An 11,431-nucleotide genomic window follows, 5' to 3' on the forward strand; every position below is an offset into this window, starting at 1 on the left:
AGCAGAACATTGTATTGTCACAAGATGTTATTCACTTCACCTACCAGTGTTCATAATGTTGTCATTTTACCTTATTTCCCCGTTAACGCCCTCATCCATGTCAGACGCAGATATCATGGCAAACACTGTGCCTACAGGACTGTCCTCGTACACTATGGTGTTGTAGACTTCCTCCGTAAACTCTGGCTGATTATCATTGACATCATCCACTATGACGTGTACGGTCAGAGTGCCTGTTAACGGTGGCAGTCCTTCAAATGACCAAATTACACTCATTATTATTTATTTACGAAATAAAGTGCCTTTCAGTTCTGCTTTGATCTAAATTACCTGAATCAACAGCAGTGATGGTGACGATATGCAGCGATTCCTTCTCCCTGTCCAGGCTCTGTGAAATTTGAAACGTGCCACTGGGAGTGATGGAGAACAAATCATCCTCATTTCCTTTCTGTATAAAATAATTAAGCTGACTGTTGACACCTAAATCTTCATCCAAAGCTGAGACCTGATGAATAAAAATAAAGACAAGATTAACACTATAACGCCTTTCAGTGAACTCTTTGTTTAGTGAGAACCTGCAGCACCTGATGTGTCAGCCGACTCAGATCCTCCTCATTCTCCTTGACATGCATGACCAGTGTTTCTGGAGAAAACCTTGGCGCAAAGTCATTGACGTCCAACACTGTGATGCTGATTGTAGCAGTGGCAGATCTGGGTGTGCTCCCTTGATCCACAGCGGTTACGGTCAAGGTGTAGTTTGAGTCCGTCTCTCTGTCCAGCTGATCCATGACAGCGACTACGCCTCGAACTCTGTCCACCACAAACGGACTCGTCTGGCTCAGCGTGTATCTCACTTGCCCATTTGACCCAGTGTCTTGATCGCGTGCCTGAACCCGAAACAGGCTTGTTCCCCTGGAGATGTCCTCTCTGACTGTTAAGCTGTAGTTGCTTTGTGACAGCTCAGGGTCGTGGTCGTTTGCATCCTCCACGTGCACCGTTACGTTCACTGTGGTAGCCATCTTGGTTGAGCCTCTATCCGTGGCTCTTACGGTAATACTCAAGATGTCAATCTCTTCTCTGTCTAACATCTTCTCCAGGTATATTTCCCCACTTGTGTTATCGATGCTGAATATTCCACCAGATGTGTTGTCTAAATAATACAAAACCTCCCCATTGGGTCCAGTGTCTTCATCCTCGGCTAATACAGTCATTACAACAGAATGGAGCGCTGCGTCCTCAGGTACACTAACACGTCTTTCTGAGACAAACAAAGGAGCGTTGTCATTGACATCTTCAACGACTACGATAACATGCGCTGTGCTGGTGAACTGCAACGCCACGGGCTGGGCGCAGTCATTGGCAGTCACTGTTAGATTGTAGGAGGACTGTCTCTCTCTGTCTAACTCCGTGTTCAGGCATAAACTACCAGCTGGGTGTATGAAGAACACTCCCTCTTCATCGTCACTGACTACTTTCAGTCGCAGCTCTCTGTTCTCACCTGGCAGAGGGGAAGACATGACACATGAGTGATTAACAAATGATGGAATGGCCTCATGATGAAGGGGAAGAAAGACATCTAGCACAGATCATCTCACTTTTTATTCATGGTTGTGTGTATAAGTGTTCTTCTCCTCTTTCTCCTCTCTCCTTCTTCTCTGTTCCTTTTTTCCTCGGATGCCTCAGTCTTCTTCAGATTTCCTTGTCAGATAAGCTCACTTCAACGCTCAGCTCCCAAATCTCAGGACCCTTCTCTGCTTGGCTTCCTGCCCTGCTCAACTCAACTTCAAACCCATAACTCTTCCTCTGGTTCCCTCCTACCTGTCCCAGACTAAGCCTTACCCCAGGTATCAGCTTCCACTTCCTGCCTCAGCCCCCAGAGCCTCTAGTGTAGAGAAATAAACTGTAAACCAGTTACCACTCTACCTACTGAGCTTGCACTTGGGTTCACCTCCCTAACCGTGACAATTATCATACAAAACAAACCACTCTTCTTTTCTTTTTTTTTTTTACTAATTTGACTTTTTGTATAAGTCAAGGAGCCAGATAACGCACTGATTGTAAGACATGATTTCCATAAAAGAGCTGTAATCAGGCATTCATTAATAGCATAAAAAAGTTCTGTTTTGTCTTTGCAGACCTCAATTTCTTCTCTAGAAAGTTATAATTAAATGAAAACGTTTTAAAAAAAGTGTGTGTGTTTGGATTTGACTAGCCAAAAATGTAATATTTGCATAATCATACGTGCTTTTCTGGTACTGCAGCATATCAAATGCCAATAGCATTTAATTAGCCTCAGTTGAACTGTGATAAGCATGGATGGTTGTGGATTAATTGCTTAGACCTCTAAATCCCCTGCTGGAGGAGCAGCTCTAATATGAAAAAGGGGGGAATGGAGTGAAAAAAAATTTTTATGCACGCTGCCTACGCGAGTGGCAACTACAGCTTTGAAACTACTACCAGTAGGACTTCTTTAAAAATATGTATTCGACTAAAGATTCCCTATTTTTAATTTTATAAATCTGTAAATGTATTTGTGCTTTATTTTTTAATAAATTATAACCAGTTATATTCATGTAAAGTTGTAAGGCCTGTTATTCAACCACAGCCACTAGAGGGGGTAGTTCTCAAACTTGTATGTATTCTCAGTCCACAGTGGAGCAGTTGTTTTATAAGTCTTCATTATACTCTTTTTTTAAATTCATTTATTGATTTATTATTTAAATTTATTTATACTTTTACTTATTTGCATTTATTTTTTATATATATATATATATATATATTTTATTTTTTACAGTGACTGCTGCAACACTGACATTTCCCTAACACTTACTAAATGTCATATTCCAGATGCCTTACCATCATCTCTGTCAGACACATTCAGTGACAGGAAGCAGGCGCCGGCGTGTGTGTCCTCCGGCAGCGACGCGTAAAAGGCGTCCTGGCCGAAAGCAGGGGGGTTGTCGTTGGTGTCCAGCACGTTGAAGTAAACCCTGACACTGGATACCTGCGAATCCCCCTGCTGCGCCTCCACTGTGAGAATGTAGAATCTTTGTGCTTCGAAGTCGAGGCCGCGGGATAAAAGGAACTCCCCTGAGATGGGGTTGAGGAGGAACAGGTTCTCTCCGTCATCCTCCTGAACTGAGTATGTGATAGGCGTGAGACCCTCAAACTGTGCTTCCAGCTTTCCCACAACTGTTCCTGTCAACACAGTGGATGATGCATAATTACAGAGTGCAAAGAAAACTGCATTGACAAAAAAATAAAATGATCTTATCCACCCTACGAACTGGAAGTTAAGTTGTATATTAGTACTTCCAAAAAGCCCAGTTATGTGTGTGCGCTTACAGTAGGAGAGATAACTAACCTGGAACTGTGTCTTCTTTCACTTGAAATGAATAAACGGTTTTGGAGAAAGCCATCTGTGATCGCCATCTGTTGTGAGAGTGTAAGCTGACTGTGCCATGCTTCAGCACAGTATCAGCAGATGTATAATACCAGGAGGTGAACGTATGCTGCCCCGAAACAATATCTGAAAGCTCCCTGTCGCTACTCACATCCCCTTTATTTCCAGATGAAGCTTCATGAGAGGATGCAACATTAAACACCTGAGGAAAGAGAAAGAAAAGTGCAGATTCCTTTTGACACAACAGCATTTGAAGCATTTAAATGATTGACCTTGTGATTGTACTATATAAAGACTAATATTCAAAAAGTTGTTATCTCGGCATTTGAAGCCTACTTACCACAAAATGCAACAATATAATTGGATATTTCCTCCTTTGTCCAGTAGAGTCCATTTTAAAGTTTACCTCCAGTGTGCTTTGTCCTTGGTCATAACCATGTAAGAGAATAAGATCCTAAGAAAAAGCAAGTCCTTGAAGCTGCACAGTGTTTCAAGGCCAACAAATGGAAAACTATAAAAGCTGTATCCATAGTGATTACTCAATCTTCTCAGCTTGTAATCCTGATTGACACGCCCCTTTGACATCACACTATGCAAATCTGCAGTTGAGAAAAAAAAGAAAAAAAAATCCAAAAATGAAGCAGATTAAAAGTTTGCAGTTGTTAGATGCACGCATCAAAAGAAAACACAAGGTCCCACAAGCTTTCAATTAATTAGCCCACCCACTAGCTTCTTCTTCAGAAACCTCGGCCAGAGTCTGTGTTTTGCTGAATCAGCCTGTTCTGTATTCTCTCCGTGGTGTTTGCTGTGGAGGTTACTCAGTGTAGACATGAAATGGACTCTTTGAACAGTTGCCTGCGGTAAGGTAGCCTAGAGGGAGGCTTTCTTGTTGCTTGTCAGATGGGGGATTCATTCAGGGGGCTGCTAGGCTTTCATTCAGCGAGTAAAAGGAGAGAAAAGACAGAAGAAGAAGAAGAAAAAAAGAAACTCCCCTCTGAATCACAGGTTTCAAAAGAGAGCGGACATGATAGTGTAGCACGGGTTGTTGAAATTGGATTTAGATTTTTGGTGTACTAAAACCCAGTGGTTTCTTAGAGCAAATTGAACTAATGAATTGGTTTAATTATTATTTTCTTCAGCCTTCAAAATTTAATTTATGGTTTACTTAATTACTGTAACTACAGCACATAATGTAACTGTTATACAAAGGAGGAGGGATACCATATTATCAATTAAGCGTTAGCTACATGCAAGATCGCAGAGGCTGTTTATGTGTACTGAAAGGAGAGCATTTATATTTGCAAACACTTCTGAAAAGAGCACCGTTATTGGCACAGCTAAGGCCAGCGCTGCCGAGAAAAGACCGATAAACGGACATGTGAACCCCCTTTAAGTGACTGTGGGGCCACCACGACTGTGAGACTGTCTCCAGTTACAGAGAACAGGGAACTCTATCCCAGCAAGGGATCACCAAAGGTCCCTGCCTCGACCCAAGGGGGAAGAGCGTGTACAAAAGGGCTTTTTCTTTTGGTGAGAGCAAAGTAGATGCACAATGTAACAGAGTAGAGCCTTATGTCAAATTATGTCTGCACAATAAGATTCAGAAACATTCCATAAGGAGAAAATACTCTTATGTGTAGAAGGTGAGCTTAAAGCCCAATTCATGATTTATAGCTCACTGATTTACTACTTTAGGTCTATTCATTTTGCAAAATGTGATTAATTTCTGACAACTTACTCTGGGTAAATGATAGGAAGAGAATTTTATTTGTAGAGCACGGGACAGACGACAATATTTTGTGTTTGCAAAGATCTGTAGGAATCTCACATCTGGCCAACGGCTCACTGACACAATAGTTTCTGTAAACCCTGTTTGGGCATAACACGTTAACTATAGCTCACTAGAAAGTACCTCGTCGTGGCGCCACCTTCTGGATTTAGCTTGCTCATACTATTGTATCGTCAGAAAAATTACTCTTTTCAAGAAGATATTGGGGAATAAACCTGGCGAGGTTCGGATTTATTATCTTTTACTGAATGTTTTCATAGATATGGATCTAAAAAAAATAAAAATAAAAAACAAGATAAAGGAAGAAACACGACATCTTAAAAAAAAAAAAAACGACCTTTATTGAAGACATTCTTGAATGTCGACAGCTGCATTTGATATTAGAGTGGTATTCAAAGAACAATAAAAAGACATCGGGACGGCACATAAAAAAATATTTTTCAGAACAAACAAAAATACACTACCAATTCAGAAATCTCATTTTTGAGTTGCAAACACCTAAAGACTAGTTACTTTCCATACTGATTTGTAGTCCTCCTAAATAGTTACATAATATGGCAGGGATAAAGAACTACCACTAGAAAATTTCAAACTCAAGATATGTAGAGTTAACTTTACAAAAAAAAGGAGAATAACACTGTACATCTTAAAAACATTAAATATACACATGTTCTTGTTCAATCTGACTTCCGTTTCAAGATGGTGAATTGAGTATATTAGGATTATTATGGCATAAACAAAACTGCAGGTCTCATCCCTGTGAGATCTACTCGTCGTCGTCGTCCTCATCGTCATCATCCTCCTCCTCTCCCTCGTCTTCCTCCTCCTCCTCGTCATCATCATCAGCCGCAGCAGCTGGTGCGGAATCAACTTTGCCCTTTGTGCGGTAAGCAACAATATCCTGCAGAAGGCATTTTTTTTTTTTAGTGTTATGCAGAAACCGTGTAAAGGTTCAAAAGCTTTGATTACATGGTGGCTACTTACCTTGTCATATTTCTCCTTCAACTTGGCAGCCTTCTTCTCATAGGGCTGCTTGTCTTCTGCAGATGAGCTGTTCCACATCTCTCCCAACTTCTTTGCCGTGTCGCCGATGGTAAGTCCAGGATGCTCACCTTTTACCTTGGAGCGGAAGTCTGCACAGAACAGGAAAAATGCAGACCTGTGGGAAGAGGGGGGAAAATGTGTAGGCATTTAGACCATCATAATGCATTTACAGCCAGAAATAAAAAAACATCTTATTGCTTGCTGAAATATTACTTAAGGCACATACGGTGGTCTCTTGGGAGCATTGGGGTCCTTAAATCGCTTCTTCTTCTGTCCCTTGGGAGGGATGTAATTCTTCATTTCTCTCTCATAGCGCACTTTGTCTAGTTTGGCCATATCTTCAAATTTGCCCTTCTCTTTTGGTGACATTGTCTTTGAGGAAAAAAAAAAAGAAAATAATGCATTCAGAGAATATAATAATAATAAAAAAAAAAATATCAGATATTTATAATAATGTATTTTACCTTCCATCGCTCAGAGCATTTCTTGGAAAACTCTGAAAAGTTGACACTAGCTTCAGGGTGCTTCTTCTTATGCTCCTCTCTGCATGTTTGCACAAAGTAAGCATACGAGGACATTTTGCCCCGTGGCTTCTTTGGATCCTTCACCATCTTCACCCTCTAAATAGGAAGGAAAGAAAAACATGCTTTGAATGAAATATATCTACTCACGCAGAGGCAGAGGTGGGGGAAAAATAAAAACCGAAATATCCCCCCCAACTCAAATGTCTGCCTCTTGCTTTGTCAGTTCCATCTATTGTTTAAATCGTGTGGTGGGAGGAGGGTGTCTGGGGGTGACTGATGATCCATTGTATAAAGAGGCCAACATGATGCTTTTATTACAATAAAATCAAATACATGTTAGTTTACTAGCTACATTTATCTTTTATAATATAATAGGGGGCTAGTGAAAACAGTACAGTGTGTCGTATTATAATGTAACACGCAGCTAGCCGGCTTCGGGGTTGCAGATGAATAAATTAACATTAGCTTCCTTTGATTGTTCGCTAGCTGTTAGCCATTATGGCTGCGCTCTCGCTTTGTGTCCTCTCGCTTGTTAGCTTTTAAGCTAGCAATGCTCATCCCACGAGACGATTATTAAAATGGCTGATTTGGTTGCTAACAAAGGCCGGCTTCATGTCTAACCTCCCGCGGCCTGTCGGGAGAAATTCAGATTATTTAAGTTTCAGCTAAAGTGGCAGCGAAGTAGGAGACGGATGCTCCGCCTGCATCACCCCATACGTCTGCCTCAGCACCAGTCAGGAGGTATTTACGTTCAGCTACCTGCTAGCTTTAGCCTTCTTCGTAGCAAGAACAACCGTTATCATGCTAGCATAGCAGGCTACATCAGTTAGCTCGCCGCTGTTGGCTGGTAACCCATAAACGGACGTTACGTTAGCATCAGCGTAGCCGTTAAATCCGGCATCCTTTGACGTGTATCTAACTTTTTACTGTGCTCACTATTTGCGTCTGCGAAAAACAAGTTAGCAGCGTTAAACAATAGGAGCGTGACAGTGAGTTAGCATCTTATCCAGCTCAGTCCTGCAACTAAACGTGTACAAAGGTGATGTATACTGTTCAAAACACATCCCAGCCCACTGTTTCATTCATGGGAGGTACGCACTAGCAGCTTTATTAATAAGATAATGTTTCTAATGCTTACCCCTCTTGCGCTGTATGAAGCCATTTTTGCGGTTGGGTGTTTCAAACAATGGGGGAAAAAGAGCACCGTCAGTCAGTGCGGTGCGAGGTCTATCTGCTGAGGATCCGTCTGTGTTTATCCCGTGTGTTGGGCTCCGGCTGTCGGACATTGGCTGCCGCCAACTCCTTGGAGTATCTTATTGGACACTCGCTGTCTCGGCCCTGCTTGTTGTACGGTTGGTTCAAAACACGACGGTGAGATGGCGCTAAACTTGAATGGCAGTCAAGCAAAGAGGAAAATGCATATTAGTGAAAGCCTGTTACAGTGTGAAATTACTCATTGTACACTTAAATAAAAGTAGTATTATCAACAAACTATTTAAAATGCATTGTAATGTAATGCAATGCTTTGTAGTCCTTCTATACAGCATCATACTACTGTATTACTATTTATGTATTAATATGTAAGCAGCATTTTAATACTGTAGCTGGCCAATGTGAAGCTATTTATTATTATTATTATTATTATTATTTATTATTTTATTTATTTTAACAGGTTTATAATTAAATTCAAGATTCAAGAAGTTTATTGTCATATACACAGCAAAGGTTACACTGAGCAATGAAATTCTTAGTTTCCCTTCACACAACTTAAAGAAACAACTAAAATAAAAAAATAAAATAAAGGAAATTAACCTACTCTAAGCATAGAAAATAAATAAATGAAATACAATCAAATCAACTGATTGTAGCCAAATGGGACGAGCAAAAACCTAATAACATTTACCAAGACACTATATATTAAAATTACAGTATTAAATATGTTATGGGATAAAAACAATTTAAGAAGATGTCAAATAATAATCTGGAGGATTTTATTCTGCAGATTGCAGGTTGTAATTATAAAAAAAGAATTAATTAATTCATCTTCTGTAACCGCTTGTCCTGTGAAGGGTCGCCTATCCCAGCTGTCATTGGGCGAGAGGCGGGGTACACCCTGGACAGGTAAGTTATAAAAAAAAAAATTACAGTATATATTTGGAAAATATTGAATTGCAATAAAGTCAAAGAGTTTCTTGTAATAAAGAAGAAAATTGCATGCAAGAATTTAAACTACATACAGTGCAACCTTTAATAAGTTGAGTACATGTTGGGCAACATATTTATCTGCAAAAGAAAACAAAAGTCATTCACTGTAAATGCAGTGCCGTAAAAAGTGACAAAAAAACTGTTGCTGGATTGAAGAACAGTACTTGAATAAATGTACATACATGCTGCCCACCATCATCAGTAACCGACATAAATAAAACATCTGTGGCAATGCTACATTTTTAATGCAGCATCTCCCCCGCTGAGCAGCTCAGTGCAGCGATTCAAATGTTGTAGGTCTCCATAACCACAGCGCCTGGAAACATGCTGCTGGGATCAGCTCTGCCTCTGTACACATAAAGCTTATACCTGAAAGAAAGGCTTTCTAACTGTTAAACTCAATCTGAGTGTCCAGCCTTTTCAGCGAGCCAGCCGTGAAGGGAACTTTCATCTGGACATGGAAAGGATTTCGGGACAGTGAAAACAACGATAACACAAGGTGCCAAAACAAAACAGTGGTCACCAATGGCAGCTAAAGGTAATGTTAAACCAAGCATTATCATGTTGTATAATTTCACTAAATAAGCTAGGTTAAAGCTATATTAAACTCTATTTTTAGTAAATATAGTATTGCCACTATTAATGTATAGCCACTATTGTACATTTTGTGATTTTGTAAATCTTCCTTTTACCTTTTTTTACCATATCAAAATTTGAACCCTGTTTTGTAGAGGGCAAACCGTGGTGGGATCCATATGAAACATCTCACAGAAAACAGTTTATCTACCAGCCAAACTCTGCTGCAGAGTTTCTGCTGTGAGTTCAAGGTCAACATTTTGAAGTGGCAAGCATGTTTTTTTTCCACTCGTGCGTGTGTAATTCTTCGTCTGTGTTGATGCATTATGTAGACGCCCAGTGTCAACAACATTTATAGACTCCTACTCCCGGTCTGGAAGTTTTGGTTCAACTGTATACAAGAAGGAGTTTTGCTGGAAGCCGGTCTGTAAACCTGAATGCATTCGCACAGCAACAGCCTCAGGACAGAGGAGAAACAATCCACATCCAAGCCAGGTTGGTATTGAGGCTGTGTTAGCCTCACTTTTACATTTATCCGAATGCCATGCTTGACCTCTCCCAGTGCACCGTGACCTTTAAATCAAGCTATTTTTCTCAAGTCATTCATGATGTGGAGACAGCCTCGGGATGCTGCACGAAGTTCTGACTATGTTGCGTTCCCGTGGAAAAGTCCTACTTCTGAGGGGGAGATCCGTAAGGCCTTGACAGCGCAGTACTGCTCTACCTACGCGTGTAACTTCATGGGTATGCCTCAAGGTACCACATGCGTGTTGAGTCAGTCTTGCGTGCATGAAAGCAGAAAGGCATGCTGGCATGTCCAGATTACATCTTCAGCTTGTTCTCCTTTCATTCCTAAACTTTTTTGTCAGGATGTGATGACTTCAATAAAGCAGAAAGACGGCTTGCACGTCTGCACAACAGGCGCCACATACCACTTTCCAACAACACGGAGATGAGGGCCAATTATCGCCAGCTAAAGCAAAAACCTGAACTGCAGGAAAATCTCTCCCACTACACCACGGATCTGAATGTGACCTCCTGTGGTATAGGTACAGTCTAAAAAACACTAAAGACTAATTTAAACACCATCTTCAGTGATGTCTACTGGCTGATCATGCTCCATGTGTTTCAGTTCCAACTGTCGTAAAGAGGCATGTTCATACCCAGCAGAAAGGATCGGATCTGACAACCTATGACCAGTTTTGTGGAAAGAGAGTCAGTAATGTCACATCTCTGATTAAGTCTCTGCTGCCTCAGGAGCTGCAGCAGTTACACGGTATCTTACCTGAGAAAGGTCATCATCGACTTTTGTCTTTGAACAATTTTACCAGCATTTCAACGCTTTACTGATTTAGAGGTGACTCATGTTTGTTTTTTTTTTCATTCTTGCTTTGCAGAAAAAGAGAACGTAAAAACAGTTCTTAGCAAGGATGCTTGTGCAAAAAATGGGAAGAATGTGAACAAACTTCCAGAAGTCGGGCGTAATTCCAGCTCACCAGAGTGGATATCAAGCTGGCCAGGACCTCTCTGAACCTTACTGCTTATATTAGTGGTTTGGTTACGCATGGTAGTGTTTTTACGTATTCATTTTTAACGTTTCATGAGTTAAAATAAAATAAATCATACAAAACTAAATAGCCTTATGCGCAGTGTCTGGCAGTATTTGTTTGCAATTGTGTGTAACTTGTGTGTCGTGATAATTAAACATCTGCACCAGATGTAAAGATATTTGTCTGATGTCATGTTTCATCACCACATATTTTGCTTAAAGTACTCAGTCTGTTTAGAGCTTGATTAATATAAAAACCTGCTACGCTGATATCAAGATTTCTTTCTACACATCGTATAATCATCAGCAGTTTTGCATTCTGAATAATGCCACATCTCCCA

At 40.5% G+C, this 11,431-nt stretch overlaps 2 protein-coding genes across 2 annotated transcripts; one reads left to right on the forward strand and one right to left on the reverse strand.

The window, feature by feature from the left end:
• Positions 1-5,203: 5,203 nt before the first annotated feature.
• Positions 5,204-8,097, reverse strand: LOC311498723 (high mobility group protein B1-like). The gene is made up of 5 exons (XM_084559434.1): positions 7,899-8,097; positions 6,701-6,856; positions 6,463-6,608; positions 6,177-6,351; positions 5,204-6,093 (listed from the first exon to the last, which is right to left on the reverse strand). Exons 1-5 carry the CDS (start codon positions 7,920-7,922, stop codon positions 5,959-5,961), a joined length of 636 nt encoding a protein of 211 aa, XP_084415560.1. The 5' UTR covers positions 7,923-8,097; the 3' UTR covers positions 5,204-5,958.
• A 913-nt stretch (positions 8,098-9,010) lies between these two features.
• tex26 (testis expressed 26) lies at positions 9,011-11,429 on the forward strand. Its single transcript, XM_084558306.1, has 7 exons — positions 9,011-9,503; positions 9,697-9,781; positions 9,874-10,036; positions 10,141-10,297; positions 10,411-10,590; positions 10,674-10,835; positions 10,939-11,429. The coding sequence occupies exons 1-7, from the start codon at positions 9,491-9,493 to the stop codon at positions 11,070-11,072; spliced, it is 894 nt and encodes a 297-aa protein (XP_084414432.1). The 5' UTR covers positions 9,011-9,490; the 3' UTR covers positions 11,073-11,429.
• The last annotated feature ends 2 nt before the right edge of the window (positions 11,430-11,431 follow it).

This window comes from Chelon labrosus (assembly GCF_963514085.1).
Source record: "Chelon labrosus genome assembly, chromosome: 13".
Lineage (NCBI taxonomy): Eukaryota > Metazoa > Chordata > Actinopteri > Mugiliformes > Mugilidae > Chelon > Chelon labrosus.

Coding starts and splice junctions, on each gene's coding strand:
- LOC311498723 (XM_084559434.1), bottom strand. CDS start 7,922: ATGGCTTCATACAGCGCAAGAGGG. Junction 6,609..6,700: donor AATGCTCTGAGCGATGGAAG/GTAAAATACATT, acceptor TTTTCCTCAAAG/ACAATGTCACCAAAAGAGAA. Junction 6,094..6,176: donor TGAAGGAGAAATATGACAAG/GTAAGTAGCCAC, acceptor TGCCTTCTGCAG/GATATTGTTGCTTACCGCAC.
- tex26 (XM_084558306.1), top strand. Junction 10,037..10,140: donor ACAATCCACATCCAAGCCAG/GTTGGTATTGAG, acceptor ATTTTTCTCAAG/TCATTCATGATGTGGAGACA. Junction 10,591..10,673: donor TGTGACCTCCTGTGGTATAG/GTACAGTCTAAA, acceptor CATGTGTTTCAG/TTCCAACTGTCGTAAAGAGG.